The 20,817-nt window shown below is 37.4% G+C and overlaps 1 protein-coding gene across 2 annotated transcripts in view; it reads right to left on the reverse strand.

Annotated features, from left to right (window-relative positions):
* Window positions 1-7,157: 7,157 nt before the first annotated feature.
* Window positions 7,158-20,817, reverse strand: part of CENPI (centromere protein I) — a 63,953-nt gene continuing 50,293 nt past the window's right edge. For both annotated transcript variants that reach the window (XM_032390057.1, XM_032390056.1), the window contains 2 exons: window positions 10,619-10,660; window positions 7,158-9,958 (listed from right to left, as the gene is read on the reverse strand). In XM_032390057.1, coding sequence (XP_032245948.1) covers window positions 9,860-9,958; window positions 10,619-10,660 — 141 coding nt within the window. In that variant the 3' untranslated portion in view covers window positions 7,158-9,859. The remainder of the gene's footprint in view (window positions 9,959-10,618; window positions 10,661-20,817) is intronic.

The following is a 20,817-nucleotide window of genomic DNA, read 5'->3' on the forward strand; positions in this document are numbered from 1 at the left end:
TTTTAAAATGTCTCAAATAAATATGTAAATCTGATATTTACCCCTAAAGATTCTTTTTCTTTTTTTTAAGATTTTTTATTTATTTGACAGAGAGACAGTGAGAGAGGGAACACAAGCAGGGGGAGTGGGAGAGGGAGAAGCAGGCTTCCTGCGGAGCAGGGAGCCCAATGCGGGGCTCGATCCCAGGACCCTGGGATCATGACCTGAGCCGAAGGCAGACGCTTAACGACTGAGCCACCCAGGCGCCCCACCCCTAAAGATTCTTAAAAATACTTGATAGTTGCATAATTCTCACATATAACTCTGTTTGTATATTCCTAATTTCCTAGACTGGAAGAGGACAAAGTATGAGATAGAAGAGAAGCAAATAATAATTTTATGACTATAATTTTTCTACATTTGTTATTATACAGTTAGGGTAATCATTATGCAAAAATGATATATTAAAGATTACTTATCTCATCCTTTTCCAAAACAGATCTGAAACAGTCCTTACACGTTTTCTTAAACAACTTTGGTGGTATAACTTAGTAACATAAAATTCATCCATTTAAAATTACATAAAATTAAGTGGTTTTTGTTATATTTACAGAGTTAAGAACACACTTCCATCATCTTAAAAAGAAACCTCATAACCCATTAGCAGCCACTCCCTGTCTTAGTCTATTGGGGCTGCTAGAACAAAATACCATAGACTGGGTGGCATATAAACAACAGAAATTTACTTCTCGCAATTCTGGAGGCTGGGAAGTCCAAGATCAAGTTGCTGGCAGATTCAGTGTCTGGTAAGGGCCCACTTCCTGTTCATAGGCAGCCATCTTCTTGTTATAACCTTACTGGATGAAAGAAGCAAGGGAGTCCTCTGGGGCCTCTTTTTATAAGGGGACTTATCCCACTCATAAGGGCACCATCCTCATGACCTAATCACCTCCTAAAAGCCCCATCTCCATGGGGTGCCTGGGTGCCTCAGTCGTTAAGCGTCTGCCTTCAGCTCAGGTCATGTCCCCAGGGTCCTGGGATTGAGCCCCGTGTCGGGCTCCCTGCTCTGCAGGGAAGCCTGCTTCTCCCTCTCCCACTCCCCATGCTTGTGTTCCCTCTCTCGCTATGTCTATCAGTCAAATAAATAAATAAAATCTTTAAAAAAAAAGCCCCACCTTCAAATATCATCACATTGGAGATTAGGTTTCAGCATATGAACTTGGGAGGTGGGGGGACACAAAGGTTCAGTTTGTAGTATTAGCCATTATCTGCTTCCCTTTCCCCATCAGCCCTATAGACAACCACTTTACTTTCTGTCTTTACAGATTTGCCTATCGTCGACATTTTCATATATATAGAACCATACAATATGTGCTCTTTTGTGACTGTCTTGTTTCACTTCACATAAATTTTTGAGGTTTTTCCATACTATAGTATGTATCACTTCTTCAATCCTTTTTTTTTTTTTGGCCAAACACTATTCCACTATATGGAAATAGTGCATTTTATTTATTCATTCATCAGTTGGACATTTGGGTTGATTCCTCTTTTGGCTATTATAAATAATGTTATTTGATAGCATTATGCATATGAACATTTGTGCACAAATTTTTGTGAGGACATGTTTTCATTTCTTTTGGGTATATAGTCAGAAGTGGAATTAGTCATATAGTATCTGTTTAAAATTTTGAGGAACTGCCAAATTGTATTTCAAAGTGGCTACATCATTTATAGTCCAGTCAGCAATGTATGAGTGTTTCAATTTCTCCACATCCTCACTTGTTCTTTTATTATAGCCATCCTAATGGTTGCAAAGTGGTATCTCATTGTGGTTTTGATTTGAATTTACCTAATGACTAATGATGTTGAGCATCTTTTCATGTTATTATTATCCATTCACAGAATTTTCTGGGGAAAAATATCTGGAACTTTTGCCCATTTTTTAATTGGGTTGTCTTTTTATTATTGAGTCATGAGTTCTTTATATACTCTAGATACAAGACACTTCTCAGATATACGATTTGCAAATATTTCCTGCCATTCTGTGCATTTTCTGTTCACTTTCTGGGTGGTCTCATTTAAAGCACAAAGTTTCTAATTTTGATGAAGTTCATGAATTTTTCTTTAATGTTTTGCTTTTGTTATCATAGCTACAAAATGACTAAAGGTCATGAAGATTTAGTTTTTGTCTAGCTTTACAGTTTTATTTTTATTTTTGCACGTGTGCACACACGAGAGAGAGAGAGAGAGAGCGCACAAGCAGGGGGAGGGGCAGAGGGAGAAGCTGACACCCCACTGAGCAGGGAGCCTGATGTGGGACTTGATGCCAGGACCCTGGGATCATGACCTGCGCCAAAGGTAGACACTTAACCGACTGAGCCACCCAGGTGCCCTAGTTTTACAGTTTTAGATATTAAAGTTTTTGATCCATCTGAATTAATTTTTGTACATGATGGGATATAGGAGTCCAACCAGATTCTTTTGCATGTGGATATCCAGTTGTCTGGCACCACTTCCTGAAAAGACTATTCTTTTCCCATTAACTGTCTCGGCATCCTTGTTGGAAATCAAACGGACCTTACATGAATGGGTTTACTTCTGGACCCTGAATTCCATTCCATCGATCTATGTGTATCCTTATGCTAGTACAACACTGTCTTGATTAGTGTAGCCTTGTAGCAAAGTCTGAAATAGAGAAATGTGAGGCCTCCAACTTTGTTCTTTTTCAGTATTATTTTGTTCGTGGCCTATTTCCATTTGAATTTCAGAACCAGCTTGTCAACTTCTGCAAAAATGCCAGCTAGGGTTTTGATAGGGCTTGCACTGAAACTGTAGATCAGTTTGGGGAGTATTGTTATCTTAACAATATTCAGTCTTCTGATCTATGAACATGGGATGTCTTTGCAATTTATTATATGTATTTTTAAACAGTTTTTTTAAAAGATTTTGAAAGAGAGAGAGTGAGAGAGAGCACATGAGCAGCAGGGAGGGGCAGAGGGAGGAAGAAGCAGACTCCCCGCTGAGCAGGGAGCCCGATGTGGAACTCCATCCCAGGACCCTGGGATCATGACCTGAGCCGAAGGCAGACGCTTAACCGACTGAGCCACCCAGGCACCCTTAAACATGTTTTGATATGAGGTACTACATTGATGTTAAACCAACCTTGCATGACTGGGATAGATCCCAGTTGGTCATGGAGTATAATGCTTTTCATGTGGCTGGATTTGCCTTTTTTTTTTTTAAAGATTTTATTTGAGAGACAGAGAGCGAGCACAAGCAACGGGAGCGGAAGAGGAAGAAGCAGGCTCCCTGCCGAGCAGGGAGCTCGATGCAGGGCTCAATCCCAAGACCCTGGGATCATGACCTGAGCCCAAGGCAGACACCCAACCAACTAGCCACCCAGGCACTCCTGGATTTGATTTGCTAGTATTTCCTTGAACTTAATAAATGTGTAGATTGTTTTCAACAAATTTGGCACATTATCAGCCATTATTCAAATATTTTTTCTGTCCCTTTGTTTCCTCCTCCAGTATACCCATTATGAGTGTGTTTGTGTGCTTAATGGTGTACCACTTTCTCTGAGGTTCTGTTCATTTTTCTTCACCCTTTTCAAGTCCAGAATTTTCATTTGGTGTATGCATTCTATCCTTCACTGGTATTTTTTTTTAATTTAATTTTATTATTTTAGTCACCATACATCATTAGTTTTTGATGTGGTATTTTCTTTTTCATGTCATTATCATCATATATTCTTTTAATTACTTAAACATGGTTGAAGCTCTTTAGATGTATTTATAATAGCTGCTTTGAAGTCCTTATCCACCAAGTTCAACATCTGATGCCCTCAAAGGAAATTTCTACTTTTTTTCCTGTGTATGGGTCACATGTTCCTGTTTCTTTGCCTCTCTTAACTGAACAGTTCAGATAATATATTGTAGCAGCGGGGCCCCTGGGTGGCTCAGTCATTAAGCATCTGCCTTCGGTTCAGGTCATGATCCCAGGGTCCTGGGATCGAGCCCCGCATCGGGCTCCCTGCTCTGCCGGGAGCCTGCTTCTCCCTCTCCCACTCCACCTGCTTGTGTTCCCTCTCTAGCTGTCTCTCTCTCTCTCTGTCAAATAAATAAAATAAAATCTTAAAAAAAAAAATATTGTAGCAGCTCTGGATACTGATTGTCCCTGCTCTGGGGTTTATTGCTGTTGTTTAGTAACTTGGCTACACTAAGTCTGTGAAGTCTGTTCCTCCACAGTATGCAGCCCTTACTTTGCCTGTTTGGATTTTTTCTTGCTTTTATCTTTAAACCTGGCATCCTAAGGGTCATCCCTGGGTCGTTACAGTTTAGCAGTCAGTCACTGATTGATCCGAGTTGTACTGAAGCCCCTGAGCCAGTAAGGTTTTCATTTTTTGCTGTGTGATCTGCGTGGTTTGGAGACTGCTTTCACATTACAGGGAGTTTACAAGTTTGTTCCACATTTAGCCAAGGACTAATAGCAAAGCAGTTTCCTCTCCAGTTGCTCCTAAAAGTGTGGCCTTAGGTAAGAGCACATTATTCTATATCATCAGGCCTCCTTTGCTGTCTCTTTCTGATCTCCCTGTTAAATTTCTGATCTGCCTCCATTGGTATCATACTATGCTTTTGGCCCCCAGTAACTGTTAGCTGATTTTTATTTTGAACAATTCCTTGGAGGCGTAAATTGCTCCACTATCTAAAAAAAGTCAGGCCCCTCAGGCCAAGGCCAGCATGTTGCCAGTCTTTGAGGTTTTCTCTGACCCCTCCCTTGCAGAACCTCTGTATAGAACAGTATCTGGGAGGAGCTGCCACTTGGTTTCCAAGCCTCCCAGAATACCTCTCCTGAAACAGAGTTGGGTGAATGGGTGTAGCCTCTACTTCAGATGTTACAGCCTACTACTACTATTACTGAATTCTGTAGATTTTGAATAAATGGTTCTCAATTTGTTGTAAATCCTTTTATTATTCTCCAGAGACTGAATGATTAGTCTAATTTTGACCAATTAGATAATTCTCTGGGGAGTTCCAATGAACTCTTCACATTGCCATCCAGAAAACCTCCCCATTTTAATTTTCAACTGACTGCAGAAACTGGTGATCATGTTTGCAAATTTAACCTAGCTACAAAGCTGACTGTAAATAGAAAAATGATTTCTAATTTTTTAAAGCTAAGAGTACTATCTAATTTTAAAAATTATATACTATCTTCTCTCTCATTACCTCAGGTAACAGAAAATTGTCTACAAATAGATACAAGGGGAAAGTAAAGCATATAAAAATTGCAGTCTTGTTCAATTTCATGTGATATTAACTGTGTTATTGTATCCAGGGCTGGAATACTCATAAATGATCAGGATGTCAAATTTTTGAATAAATGCTTATTCATATATTCAGCACTTTTTCCAGAAAGGCTCACGCAACTCTGTTCAATCAGAAGGTAAAGTATAGAAAAATGCGTACTACTTCAGTAAGCTACTACCTTCTGGGACAGTCTTCATTTACATTCTATTGTTATACTTTGAATTGATATACTTCAAAGGTAGGAAAAACTTTTATATCTTTTTTTCCCCTTTATGGCTTTTCAATGAAATTTCACAGATTTTCTATCATTTTATATACCAAACCTTTGAAAGATAGACATTAGAATCTAAATTTTACCAAAGCGGGAATCAAGAGGCAAAGTACTTAAGTGTCTTCCAAGGTCACACAATTCATTAATGATAAACCTAGAACTAGAAGCAATGAAAGGACTCCTTAACATCAAGCCTTCAACTCTGTGCAGCAAATAAGCTAATATTCTTCCTCGAAAGTTGAAAAAATTTGCTTTCCTGTTACATACTTAAAAGTGGACTTTAATTCACAGGTACTTATTATGCTCCTTGGGAAGACATCCTTTTCTGAGTTATTATAAAAATAAAGCATTGATGATTCAGGTCAACAATATATTCTGTTAAACATTGTTGGTCATTGTCTTAGATCAGGCAGCTATAACAAAATACCATAGACCGAGTGGGTTAAAAAACAAATTTATTTCTCACAGTTCTAGAGGCTGGAAGTCCAAAGATCAGGATGCCAACATGGATAGGTTCCGGTGAAAGCCCTCTTTCTAGCTTGTACATGGCTACCTTCTTGCTGTATTCTCACATGGTGGAGAGAAAGATCAGTACCTCTCTTGTCTCTTCCTATAAAGGTACTAATCCCATTGATGAAGGCTCCACCCTCATGACCTAATTACCTCCCAAAGGCCCCACCTCCAAATATAATTAGGGGTCAATACATTAGGGGTCAGGGCTTAAATGTCTGAATTTGGGAGAAATAAACATTCAGTCCATAGCATCCATCTTTATAAAAAACAGAATGTTTTTATATGACAAAAATAGTCTTTCTATATCAAAAAAATGAAGTACAAAGTTATATCAACTGAAAAGAGATTTTAAAAATACCAATTTTATTTTCTTTTTTAAAGATGTATTTATGTGAGAGAGAGAGTACAATTGGGGGGAGGGGCAGGAGGGAGAGGGAGGAACAGAGGGAGAGGGAGAAGGAGAAAAGCAGACTCCCAGCTAAGCGGGGAGCCTGAGGCAGGGCTCAATCTCACAACCCTGAGATCATGACCTGAGCCAAAATCAAGAGTCAGATGCTCAACCGACTGAGCCACCCAGGTGCCCCAATATAATATCAATTTTAGAGAATAATTTTTCTTATTTCTAGTAAACCATTGAGTGATATAAAATGTATCTGATATAAAGAGAGAATGTCTGCAAACAACAGAAATTTTATGTGAGACACCACAGACTTACCTACTTTTCTTTCCAGATCATCCTCAAGACCAAGAGGAAGAAGTTATGATAAAAAGAAAAATAAAATGTTAGAAATCTTTTTTTTAAAGATTTTATTTATTTATTTGAGAGAGGGGAAGAGTACAGAGGGAGTGAGAAGCAGACTCCTCGCTGAGCAGAGAGCCTGACTGGGACTCGATCCCAGGACCCTGAGATCACAACCCAAGCCGAAGGCAGCTGCTTAACAGACTGAGCCACCCAGGGACTCCAAGATGTTAGAAATCTAACAGCAACTTAGTATTGAACATTATTAAGTCAATATTTATAATGTCAACAATTTTACATAAATACTAGGTAAAGAAAGTATTCTTTCTGTACAGTTGGGATAATAAATCAAATTTTCTGTTTTTCTTTTCTAGGCAATGTTTGCTCTACAGCTAAATAGCTATTCTTATTTAAATCTTTTTTTTTCTTTGCCATGAACATTCTTCAAAAAAGAGTTTTCAAATAACTAGATGTGGCTTATTTGCACATCTAATCTTAAGTGGGTTAAAAAACTGGATCAAGAGAAGAATATGAACAGAAAAGATACCCAGGAAATCACTACTGAACAAAAAGACAAACCTAAGGGAAAAATATTTTTTTCCTGGAACAAAAACTTAGGTTCAGAAATTTCTTCCATGACTGGAAGATTGTTAGGGATTAAATTTCATGAAAAATAATTAAATCCCTTCTCACAAATGAAAGTTCCACTTGATCTTAACAACCAAGATATCATGTTCTGAATAACAATATGGAAAGTTACTTGGACTGCAAACTTAAAAACAAAAGAGAACTCTCTAAGTGAGAAAGGTTATCTATTGGGGACACTATCACATTTACTTCAAAGCAGCTAAAACTTTTTTACCCAGGTATACAGGCAACATTCCACACCAATAAATACTCCCTCTCTTGTTCTAAACACTTTTTTACTTGGCTTCCAGCACAACAACCAGTCTCCTCACTTTTCTTCTAGCCACTGGTGGGTCTTTCTCAGCCTTTTGCTGGTTCCTCCTTTTCTCTTCTACTTCTTAATGTTGGCTTACACCACAGGGCTCAGTCCTTTGCTGTCTTTATCTTCTTTTTTCTAGCTGCACTAAGTGATCCCATACAATGTCATGGCTATTCACTAATGATGCCCAAATTAATTTTGCCAGTCCCAACGTGTACCCTGAACTCTAGACCTGGATATCCACCTGCCTACTCAGCATCTCCAACCTACCATGGCCAAAACAGAACTTCTGAGTCCACACTCCTCCAAATCTGTTCCTCCTCCAGGATGCCTCATTTCTGCATTCCAGAACTCACCCAGTTGCTCAGTCAAAAACCTAGGAGTCACCCGTTACTCCTCTTTTTCCCTCTCTTCATATCCAAGCTAACAGCAGATCCTATCTTCTCTACCTTTAAGGTAGAGCCTAAATCCAATATCTAACCACCTCCCCATCATCTACCACACTAGTCTAAGACTCTTGTCTGGAACTCTAATAACTTAACTGGTCTCTCTACTTTAACCCTTAATCTTCTTCAGTCTAACCTTCAAACTACAGCTCCATACAGGTAAATCAAAGTATATCACTCTGCTCTCAATCCTTCTAATGGCTTCCTATTATATATCTGTAACACATTATAAGGGCCTTCATGAACTACTCTCTGGTTTCTCTCCTATTTCATTTTTTACCACTCTTCTCCTTTAATTACTGTATTGTAACCTTACTGGCCTCTCTGCTATTACTCAAATGGGCCAACTAAGTTAACATTTTTAAGCCTTTCACAACTTGCCTTTACCTCTGCCCAGAATGCTCTTTCCCCAAATATTCACATGGCTCATACACTTATTTCATTAGGGTTTCTGCATAGGTCACCTCCTCAAACAGGCCTTAAAGTAGCAACCCGCTCAATATTCTGCCCCTATTCCTTGCTTCTTCTTTATAGCACCTCATACCATATTTTTGCTTATATATTTATTGTCTGCCTTCTCCAAAGGGATGTAGTAAATTCTACAAAAGCAGTACTTTGTATTGGTCACAGTTACACAGCCAGCACACAAAAGAGTATCTGCCACATAGTAAGCTAGATAAATATGTATTGAATCAAAAAATGAATGGGATTCTAGCCTGAACACTACCTAATAATACAGAGTTTTGTTTTGCTTTAAAGGAAAAAAAAACCCACAAGGAATGTGCCCTTAAAAACAAAAGTAAACTTAGCTTAATTTCTCTCAAATGATATGAATTTTATTAAAAGGGGAAAAGTTACTCAGTAGTAGTGAGGCTGAATTTTCAGCAAAATATTCTAGCTATTATAAATTTTTTTTAAAAGCTTCAGAATTATCACTGAAAATAAAGTCTGTTTATTTGGGCCTGACCACTTAAAAATGGGATATATATAACATACACATACACACACAAAATAGTATAGTTTTGTGAAATCAAACTGGAATAAATAGGAACATTTTAGATTACCCCACAATCCTTTCCACTTCCTTCTCTTATCAAATTGCTACCAGTGAAGGCCCAGGAAGCTACCAACTAGTTAGAGTTAGAAAAAAAAAAAAAAGAAATGTTATATCCTGTTAACTTGATGCTGACATTGTTGTTCACAATAAGGAAAATGGCAATATTCCCAGAGGTTTCAGAGGCAGGGCATTTTGCAAGAGTATGTCTGTGGCTTAAATGCCACCATATATTACCTGCTCTCTTCCATCAATGCAACTTACAGTCCACAAGAATGTGAAAAATCCTGTCACATAACAGATGTATCTATGTATAATTTGGTAGAAGGCAGAGCCTGATGATGAAGTCATTTTTTACTAGTGGGCTAAAGAATCTAGATCCTGAAAAATAAAGTTAGCCACACTGAGGCTCTCCTGGACAATGCACAGAAGGCCAGTCCAGGTACTCCCTGAGGATGGCAGTCTGTTGATGAAAAGATTATGGAAACTCAAGTTGAACCACTTGGCCTCTCTAGCAACAAGGAAAAGAATTTAGTCCGGTATGGTCAGTTCGTTTCAGTCAAAATTCACTTAATGCTGATGCTGTGGTTTATGCTCTCTGATCAGGGGACAGAAGAATGAATACTACTTCTTATGAAAAGTTTCAAGCCTTGTAACCCCTCTGAAAATAAATAGTCCAAATACCAGTTCCATTTCTTTCCCTGCAGGCACAAAAAAGGGAAAATTACTTATCAAATATTTACTATGCTTATTCTCTACCTCCTCTTTTTTCCCTAGGAAAAGTTCCCAGTGTCCTGAATGCACATACCAAGAGTTAGCTCAGAGGGGCCAAGTTCCTAACTGGAACTCAGGCACTAGAGTAACATCCAAACCAGAAAGTACCCAAAATTTAAGGGCTAAACATTCCTTTGATTATACTGGCAAAAAATTTTAGCTGTTCAACTGAACAAGTACTATGAAATGGAAATGGGTCATCATCCACATGCTCTAGAAATTTAACATCTAAAATGGATAACATGGGAGCAGACATTATTATATTACTGCCTACATTAAATATCTACACAGCAGAGTTTCTATAATAACGAGACAACTGTGCTAGGTTTTGTTAAATCAGCCTCATTACAGTCACACTTCGAATACATGCAACTGTACTATAAAATGAGACAATGAGAGAAGACTGTAGAGGATATGTGCCAATAAATTCACATAAAAGTCACCGGAAATAACTCAGGAGGCAAACATTTCACTTTGCCTTTGTGGAGGCAGCAGGCTTAAGACTGGGAGAAAAGGAAAAGTATAAATTTTTTGATGAAATGAAGCTATAGTAAATCCCTGAACATGATGAAAATAAATTTATTTACCCGAATAGAGCTCATGCTTACTGTCCTTTCTTCTGGCCATTCCTTAAAAAAAAAAATGGGGAGACAGGAGATGAAAATATTTGGTTAGCAAAAATTACCAGAAAATTAGGACGTCTCTTCACTGCCTGATTCATTTGCTACATTTTATTCCTACTACCACTCTTGCATTCCTTTTGAGTAAACACTCACTATAACCTTCCATATTTCTCCCTAATTTGGAGTCCTACTCTTCTTTTTTTTTTTTTTTTAAAGATTTTATTTATTTATTTGAGAGAGAGAATGAGAGACAGAGAGCATGAGAGGGAGGAGGGTCAGAAGGAGAAGCAGACTCCCTGCCGAGCAGGGAGCCCGATGCGGGACTCGATCCCGGGACTCCAGGATCATGACCTGAGCCGAAGGCAGTCGCTTAACCAACTGAGCCACCCAGGTGCCCTGGAGTCCTACTCTTCTGAATTAGTTTTCTACTCAAGAGCTGTAGATAATTATGTTTTTTCACACAATATCTTCTGTGCCAGACTGTTGGCAATGCAACATTTCTTAAAAGAACTAAAAGATACCAGTGTTGGGGTCCCAATTACATAAACCTAACCTACTTTTGGCTCCTGCTTCAAGGAAAGTCCATAACATGTATGGTACACTGCTTTCCTGCCCTCTTTCTCTAAGACATTTGGTTTTTGGGGCTTAAAAGAGTGTTCCAATATTTTCTCCAAGTTTTTTCCCCAACCTGCTGACAACCATCTTGCAAGGTCTGATTCTGGTAATCTGCCTGGGCACACTCAAAAACAGCAAATGACAACTATATTTTCATTGCTGCCTGGCTGACATCAATTACAAGATGAATCCTGATCTCTGAGAAGCTAAAAAGTAAAAAAGAACATGTGTTTTTACCGATTATATATTCCATATTTATTTCTCTAGTTTCAACTTCTCTCCTGAACTCCAAGCCCAGCTTCAAACTGCCTATACTTAAACTTCTTGGATGTCTAACAGGCATCTCAAACTTATGTAGGTCAAAACAGAACTTGAGTCTCAGCTTGCCCCCCCCCAAACCAAAATAACCTCTCCTGTTCTTTCACCAGTATTCCTCTTATTAATACATGGAACCACCCTCAACCCAGTTGCTCAATTAAAAAAACTCAAAGTCCTTTTCTTTTTCTCATTCCCACTTTTTTTTAAATTAATTTCAGAGGTAGAATTTAGTGATTCATCAGTTGCATACAACATCCAGTGCTCATTACATCAAGTGTCCTCCTTAATGCCCATCACCCAGTTACCCCATCCCCCCACCCACCTCCCCTCCAGCAACCCTCAGTTTGTTTCCTAGAGTTCAGCATCTCTTATAGTTTGCCTCTCACTTCTAATGAAGCCATTCATCAAGTCCGGTCTGTTCTACTTCTGCAATATATCTCAAATCAGTCCACTTCCATCCATTTCTACTACCACCATATGTATACAAATCTCTACCAGTATCTCTTGTCTAGACTCTATCAAGAGCCTCCTAATTGGTGCCCCTGCAGCCACTCGGGCCTCTTATAACTCTATGCTCCACAAAAAAAGCCAAAATGATCTCTATTAAACATAAACTTGGACCATACTATGACTTTGCTTTAAAAATTTTCAATCATTTCCCATGGCAATCCCAACAGATCTGTAAGAGAGAGAGCCCCTGAATCTCTGCCCATCTTATTTCACTCCATTCTCACTCTTGTTCCTTAAGCTATAAGCCATACTGGCCTTGTTTCCTTGAACCCCTTGAGCCACTATTCCCACCACCTGGAATGCTCTTATTCCAGCTATTCCTAGGCTGGCTTATTCTCATCTTTTAGAAGAAATCAGACCAAATGCCACCTCCTCAAAAAGCCTTTCTTGAACACCCATTCCTGACAACTCCCCAGTCACTCTTTCTCTTACCCCACCCTGTTTATGTCCTTCATAGCATTTCTCAAAATTCAAAATTATCATGTTTACTTATTTCATAACTTATTTACTATTTGTTCTTATTTGAATATAAACTCCATTTGGGCAGAGATGGTGTCTGTCTTCTCAGGTACTATATTCCCAGTGTGAGCATAGTGAACACAAAATAAATATTTGTTGAATGAATAAAGAAGCAACTACTGATTCAAAGGTAATTATAATAAAATCTAGAGCTTCAGAATTTCCTGAAATGTAGGTTCTACAAATGTTCAAAATATTTTGACTCATTAACTGAGTGGAGCTCTTTGATACTGAGAATGGATTGGCCAAATTAAATTTACTAAATTATCTCTAAAAAGCTGACTAGTTTGCAATATTTACAATGTTAAAATTCCATAAAATAAAAATGTGAGCATTAAATCATACTGCCATGGTATCAGAGGTAATTTTTACCATCTTGAAGGTAAGATACTTAGTGAGCAGTTAGTTGGCGACAAGGGCTCAAAAGGCACTCTTTTAAAACACAACTTGACATTAAAAACCTAGTATTTTCAGAACTATATAGAAACATCATCAGTTATAAAAATGGCAGTTTTACATTTTGCCAAATGTGCTCTATGCTACTAGAATTTAAACCTTTCAGTCAGAACCAACCTTCCTTAAACATTTTAAAAACTGTTTTCTGATTTAAAAGAATATATCAATCAATTCCTGATCCTCCAAAATGAGCTTGCTTACCTATGTTCAAGTTGATAATATTTACTACTTTAGAGACTGAGTCTTCTAACACACACACAGTCTAGAAGAAAAAATTATTTCACTTATGAAAATCAATCCTACCCTATCTATAATTCATTACAAGTTTTACCAAATAAGAACTGGATGCAACCATGTTGACAGGGTATGGAGAAACCAACAAACCATTCATTGTTAGCAGTAATGTAAATTTGTATAACTTCTACTAAAAGCTAAAATCTGGTTTTTTTAAGATTTTTATTTATTTGAGAGAGAGAAGGAGAGAGAGCGAGCATGAGCAGGGGGAGGGGCAGGGGGATGGAGAAGCAGACTCCCGCTGAGCAGGGAGTCTGACATGGGGCTTGATCCCAGGACCCCGGGATCATGACCCAAGCCAAAGGCAGACGCTTAACCAACTGAGCCACCCAGGTGCCCCTAAAACCTAAAATTTAATGATACCCAACAAAATAAAAAAGATATACACTATGAAAACAATTCCATTTAGAGCAATTTTATCCATAGACATACTTATATATGTATGAAATGTATATGGTTTATGAATATTCACTAGAGTATAATTTCATAAAAGAACTAGAAACAACTTAAATGTTCAACTTACATGCTTAACTTTAATATGGATTCATATGATGGAATACTATGGAGACATCAAAAAGAATGAGGCAGCCTTTACATACAAAAATGAAACAAAAGCCTAGATATTAAGTCAAAAATTCAAGAGGCAGAAAAGTAAATATAGTATATAGTGTTGTAAAGATTATTTACACAGAAATATGCAGTATGTCTCTAGAAGGATATTCAAGAAACTGAATGTGGTTGCTTTATGATAAAAAGGGTCCACATAGAGGTCCACTTCCAGGATGAGATCATGAGTTCTGTGGACCCACTCCCCAGAAAATGAGAAAATTTGGCAAAGACTATTTTTAAAAACCCAGCATTTAAAGTCTCTGAAGGAAGATCTCAATTCAATAATCTAACCTACTGCCTTAAGAAACTAGAAACAGAAAAGCAAACTAAAGCCAAAGTAAGAAGAAAGTACAGGTGACCTCTGAATTACATGCGGTTGGGGTGCCAACCCTGGTGCAGTCAAAAATCTGTGTACAACTTTGGCTCCCCAAAAACTTAGCTAACTGACAGCCTGTTGACCATAAGCCTGGCCAATAACATAAACAATCGATTAGCACATATTTTATATGTATTATATACTGTATTCTTACAATAGAGCAAGCTAGAGAAAAGAAAATGTTACCAAAATTCAAAATTTAGTTAGAATGGCTAAAATTAACAAGACAGGAAACAACAAATGTTGGTGCAGATGCAGAGAAAGGGGACCCCTCTTACACTGTGGGTGGGAATGCAAGCCGGTACAGCCACTCTGGGAAACAGTATGGAGGCTCCTCAGGAGGTTAAAAATAGAGCTACCCTACAACAAAGCAATTGCACTACTGGGTATTTACCCCAAAGATACAGATGTAGTGAAAAGAAAGAGCACATTATGTGATGAGCACTGGGTATTATACGCAACTGATGAATTATTGAACACTACATCTGAAACTAATGATGTACTATATGTTGGCTAATTGAATTTAAATTAAAAAATGTTATTATGAAAATCATAAGGAAAATACATTTACAGTACTATACTGTATTTATTAAAAAAAAATCTGCATGAAGTGGACTCATGCAGTTCAAACCTGTGTTGTACAAGGGTCAATCATAAATAATAATGATTAGAGCAAGAAATAAATGAAATAAAGAATAGAAAAACAGGAACACCTGGGTGGCTCAGTCGGTTAATCATCAGCCTTCAGCTCAGGTCATGATCCCAGGGTCCTGGGATCGAGCCCCGCATCGGGGTCCCTACTCAGCAGGAAGCCTGCTTCTCCTTCTCCCACTCCCCCTGCTTGTGTTCCCTCTCTCGCTGTGTCTGTCTCTGTCAAATAAATAAATATTTTAAAAACCCCTAAAAATAAGACTTAAAACTATAAAATCCCTTGAAGAAAACAGGAGAAAAGCTTTATGACTCAGACTGTGCAATGATTTCTTGGATATGACACCAAAAACACAGGAAACAAAAGCAAAAACAGAAAAAAAAAAAAAACAAGACTACCTTAAACTTAAAATCTTCTACACATCAACGGATATAATTAACAGAATGAAAAGGCAATCTATGGAATGGGGGAGAATATTTGTAAATCACTTATCTGATAAGGGGTAATTATCAAGACTTTTTATTTAAAGATTTTATTTATTTATTCATGAGAGACAGAGAGAGAGAGACACAGAGAGAGAGAGAGAGACAGAGAGAGAGAGAGAGAGAGACAGAGACAGAGAGGCAGAAGGAGAAGCAGGCTCCCCATGGAGCAGGGAGCCCGATGCAGGACTCGATCCCAGGACCCTGGGATCATGACCTGAGCCAAAGGCAGATGCTTAACCAACTAAGCCACCCAGGTGCCCCAAGACTTTTTATATAAAGAACTCCTACAACTCAACAACAAAAAAAAACAAATAACCTGATTTGAAAAAAATGGGCTAAGGACTTGAATAGACATTCTCCAAAGATATACACATGACCAATGAGCACATGAGAAGATGCTCTACATCACTAATCATTAGGGAAATGAGAATCAAAACCATGAGATACCACCTCACATCCACAGGATGGCTATTAAAAAAAAAACAACAGAAAATAAGAAGTGCTGGTGAGGACATGGAGAAATTGGAACCCCTTTGCCCTGCTGATATGAATATAAACTCAATATGGGAACACTTATAGAAAACAGTACAAGTGTTTCTTCAAAAAAGTATAAATAGAATTACCATATGATTCAGCAATTCTACTCCTGGGTATATAACCAAAAGAACTGAAAGCAAGGACTTGAACAGATAATTCTATACCCATATTCATAGCAGCATTATTTTCAAGAACCAAAAATGAGAAGTAATCCAAGTATCCATCAAAAGATAAAACAGACATGGGTGGACCAAGAGGGTATTATGCTAAATGAAATAAATCAGACTTAGAAAAACAAATACCATATGATTTCACTCATGTGGTATCTAAAAAACCAAACAAATGAATAAACAAACAAAAAACAGAATTAGATCTATAAATACAGAGAACTGATGGCTGCCAGAGGGAAGGGGGTAAGGCAGATAAGCAAAATGAGTGGTAGGGAGCTGGGATATACAGGCTTCCAGTTATGAAATGAATCACGGAAATAAAAGGTACAGCATAGGGAATATAATCAATGATATTGTAATAGCATTTTGGTGACACATGGTAGCTACACTTGTGATGAACATAGCATAATGTATAGAGAAATTGAATCACTATGTTGTACAACTGAAACTAATGTAACATGTGTGTCAACTATACTAAAATGAAAAAAATTAAATAAAAAGGGATTGAGATTAAAAAAAAGGACGAGCAGATAAACAGAATGTCGTATACACATACAGTGGAATATTATTCAGCCTTAAAAAAGGAAGGATATTTGTACACATGCTATATTAGGGATGAACCTTGAAGACATGCTAAGTGAAGTAAGCTATTTACAAAAGGACAAACACTGTATGATTCCACTTATATGAGGTACTTAGAGTAGACTCAAACTCAGACTAAAAATAGGATGAAGGCTACAAAGGGCTATGGGGAGGAGGGAATAGGGAGTTATTGTTTAATAGAGTTTCAGTTTTACAAGATGAAAAGAGTTCTGAGGATGGACAGTAGTAATGGTAGCGCAACAACGTATATGTATTTAATGTCATTAGATGGTAAATTTTATGTTATTGTGTATTTAATTACAATTACAATTAAAAAAAAATAAATAGAGAAGCAATGAAACGAAACTGGTTCTTTGAAAAGGTCAGCAATATTGACAAACTAGCTAGGCTAAATACACACAAAAAAAGAGAGAAAATTCAAATCACTAAAATCAGGATTGAAAAGGGGGAAATCACTACCAACTTTACATAAATAAAAGTATCATAAGGTACATCAATAAATTAGATAAAGTATATGAAACGGACAAATTCTAGATAAACAACTAAATGTTGAGCATGACCCAAGAAGAAACAGAACAGCTGAAGAGAACTATAACAAAAGGTTGAATAGAAATTTAAAATCGTCCCACTAATAAAAGCCCATGACCAGATGGCTTCACTGGTAAAATCAATCAGATATTTAAAGAAGAATTAATGCCAATCCTTCACAAACTTTTCCAAACAGTAGGAGAAAGAATACTTCCTAACTTATTCTAAGAGGCCAGAATTAACCGGAAACCAAAACCAGACAAAGACATACAAGGAAAAATCAATATCCCTTATCATCCACAAGCTATCGAGAAACCAAATCTGGCAACATCTAAAAGGGATTGTTCTCCATGACCAAGTGGGATTTAGCAGATTAACATTATCAACAGAAGAAAGGGTAGGAACCACATGATCACATTTGTAGATACAGAAAAGAGCATTTCACAAAATTCAACACTGTTTCATGATAAAAACACTCAATGAACTGGGGCGCCTGGGTGGCTCAGTCGTTAAGCGTCTGCCTTCGGCTCAGGTCATGATTCCAGGTCCTGGGATCAAGCCCCGCATCGGGCTCCCTGCTCGGCGGGAAGCCTGCTTCTCCCTCTCCCACTCCCCCTGCTTGTGTTCCCTCTCTCACTGTGTCTCTCTGTCAAATAAATAAATAAAATATTAAAAAAAAAAAAAAAACACTCAATGAACTAAAAATAGAAAGGCAGTTCCTCAACCTGATAAGGGGCATCCATGGAAATTCCTAATATCACACTGCAGAAAAATGAAATTATTTCCCCAATAATCAAGAAAAAAAAAACCAAACTTGTCCATTCTTGCCACTTTTCTTCAACATTAATTGTACCTGAGGTTCCAGGGAATGCAATTAGTTAGGCAAGAAAAAAAAAAAAACAAAAGATCTAGATTTTAAAGGAGGAAATAAAATTATCTGTTTGCAGAAAACATAGTGTTGTGTATAGAAAATCCTAAGGGATCCACTGAAAAGTTGTAAAAATTAAAAAATGAGTTTAACAAAAAAAATGAATTCAACAAGGATTCAGGATGTAAGATCAATATAAACAAATCAACTGCATTTCTATACAGCATTAATGAGCAATCTGAACATGAAATTAAGAAAACAATTCTAAAACAATGTCTTTGAGTGACACATTGGACCAGATGGACATAATAGATATACACAGGATATTCTAGCCAAAAATAACAGAATACACATTCTTTTCTAGTGCACATGGAACATTCAGCAGGGCAGATCACATGTTAGGCCACAAAACAAGCCTCAATAAATTTAAGAAGACTGAAATCACATCATGCTCCTTTTCCAATCACAATGGTACGAAACTAGAAAAAAAATCACAAGGAAAAAAACTGGAGAAAACACAAACACATGGAGACTAAACAACATGATATTAAACAACCAATGGGTCAATGAAGCAATCAAAGAAGAAATAAAAGATACAGAGACAAATGAAAATGAAAACACAAGAGTCCAAAATCGTTGTGACACAGTGAAAGTACATCTAAGAGGGAAATGAATAGCCATACAGGCCCACCTCAAGAACAAGAAAAAGCTCAAAAAACAATCTAACCTTACACCTAAAAAAACTAGAAAAAGAAGAGCAAACAAATCCCAAGGAGAGTAGAGGAAATGAAATAATAGAGATGAAAGCAGAAATGACAGAGACTAAAAAAAGAAAAAAAAAGGAAAAAAATCAATGAAACTAAGAGTTGGTTCTTTGAAAAGATAAACAAAATTGATAAACCCTTACCACACTCATCAAGAAAAAGAGAAAGGGCCCAAATAAATAAAATCAGAAATGAGAGAAAGTAATAACTAACACAAAAGAAATACAAAGGATTATAAGGGAATAACTATGAAAACTTAGATGTCAAAAAAGTGGACAACCTAGAAAAATGGATAAATACCTAGAAACATACAATTTTCCAAAACTGAACCAGGAAGAAATAGAAAATCTGAACAGACCAATTACAAGTAACAGAACTGAATTGGTAATAAAAAAAAACTACCAAAAAATAAAAATCCAGGACCAGATGGATTCACAAGTGAATTCTATCAACTTGTTTTTTTTTAAAGATTTATTTATGGGGCGCCTGGGTGGCTCAGTCAGTTAAGCATCTGCCTTTGGCTCAGGTCATGATCCCAGTCTTGGGATTGAGCCCCGAGTCGGGCTCCTTGCTCAGCGGGGAGCCTGCTTCTCCTACTCCCTCTGCCTGTTGCTCCCCCTGCTTAGTGCTCTCTCTCTCGCTTTCTCTCCTTGTCAAATAAATAAAATCTTTAAAAAAATTTAAAAATAACGATTTATTTATTTACTTGAGAGAGCAGGGAGGGGGCAGAGAGAGAGAATTCCAAGCAGACTCTGTGCTGAGCATGGAGCCTGTCACGGGGCCAATCTCACGACTACAAGATCACGACCTGAGCCGAAACCGAGAGTTGGACGCTTAACTGAACTACCCAGGTGCCCTGAATTCTACCAAACTTTTAAAGAAGACTTAATGCCTATTTTCCTCAAATTATTCCAAAAAAACATAAGAGCAAAGAAAGCTTCCAAATACATTCTACAAGGCCAGCATTACCCTGATACCAAAACCACACAAAGACGCCACAAAAAAAGAAAACCTCAGACCAATATCCCTAATGTACACAGATGGCAAAAATCCTCCACAAAATATGAGCAAACTGCATACAACAATACATTAAAATGATCATTCACTATTTGCAGATGACATGATACTATATACAGAAAACTCTAAAGACTTCACCAAAAAACTACTAGGACTGATAAATGAATTCGGTAAGGTCACAGGACACAAAATTAATATACAGAAATCCAATGCATTTCTATTCACCAATAATGAAGTAGCAGAAAGAGAAATTAAGAAAGCAACACCATTTATAACTGCACCAAAAAGAATAAAATACCTAGGAATAAATTTAACCAAAGAATGGAAAGACCTATATTCTGAAAACTATAGAACACTGATGAAAGAAATTGAAGATAACACAAAGAAATGGAAAAACATTCCATGTTCATGGACTGGAAGAACAAATGTTGTTAAAATGTCTATACTACCAGGAAAGAGCCCAGATATCCATCAACAGATGAATGGATAAAAAAGATGTGATACACACACACACACACACACACACACACACACACACACACACACAGGAATATTACTCAGCCATCAAAAAGAACGAAATCTTGCCATTTGCAATGACGTGGATAGAAGTAGAGGTTATTATGCTAAGTGAAATAAGTCAGAGAAAGACAAATACCATATGATTTCATACATATGTGGAATTTAAGAAATGAAACAGATGAACATAGGGGAAGGGAAGGAAAAATAAAATAAGATGAAAATAGGGAGGCAAACCATAAGACACGCTTAACTCTAGGAAACAAATAGAGGGTTGCTGGAGGGGAGGTGGGTGAGGGGAAGGGATAATTGGGTGATGGGCATTAAGG

Source organism: Phoca vitulina, unplaced genomic scaffold (assembly GCF_004348235.1).
Source record: "Phoca vitulina isolate PV1807 unplaced genomic scaffold, GSC_HSeal_1.0 scaffold57, whole genome shotgun sequence".
NCBI lineage: Eukaryota > Metazoa > Chordata > Mammalia > Carnivora > Phocidae > Phoca > Phoca vitulina.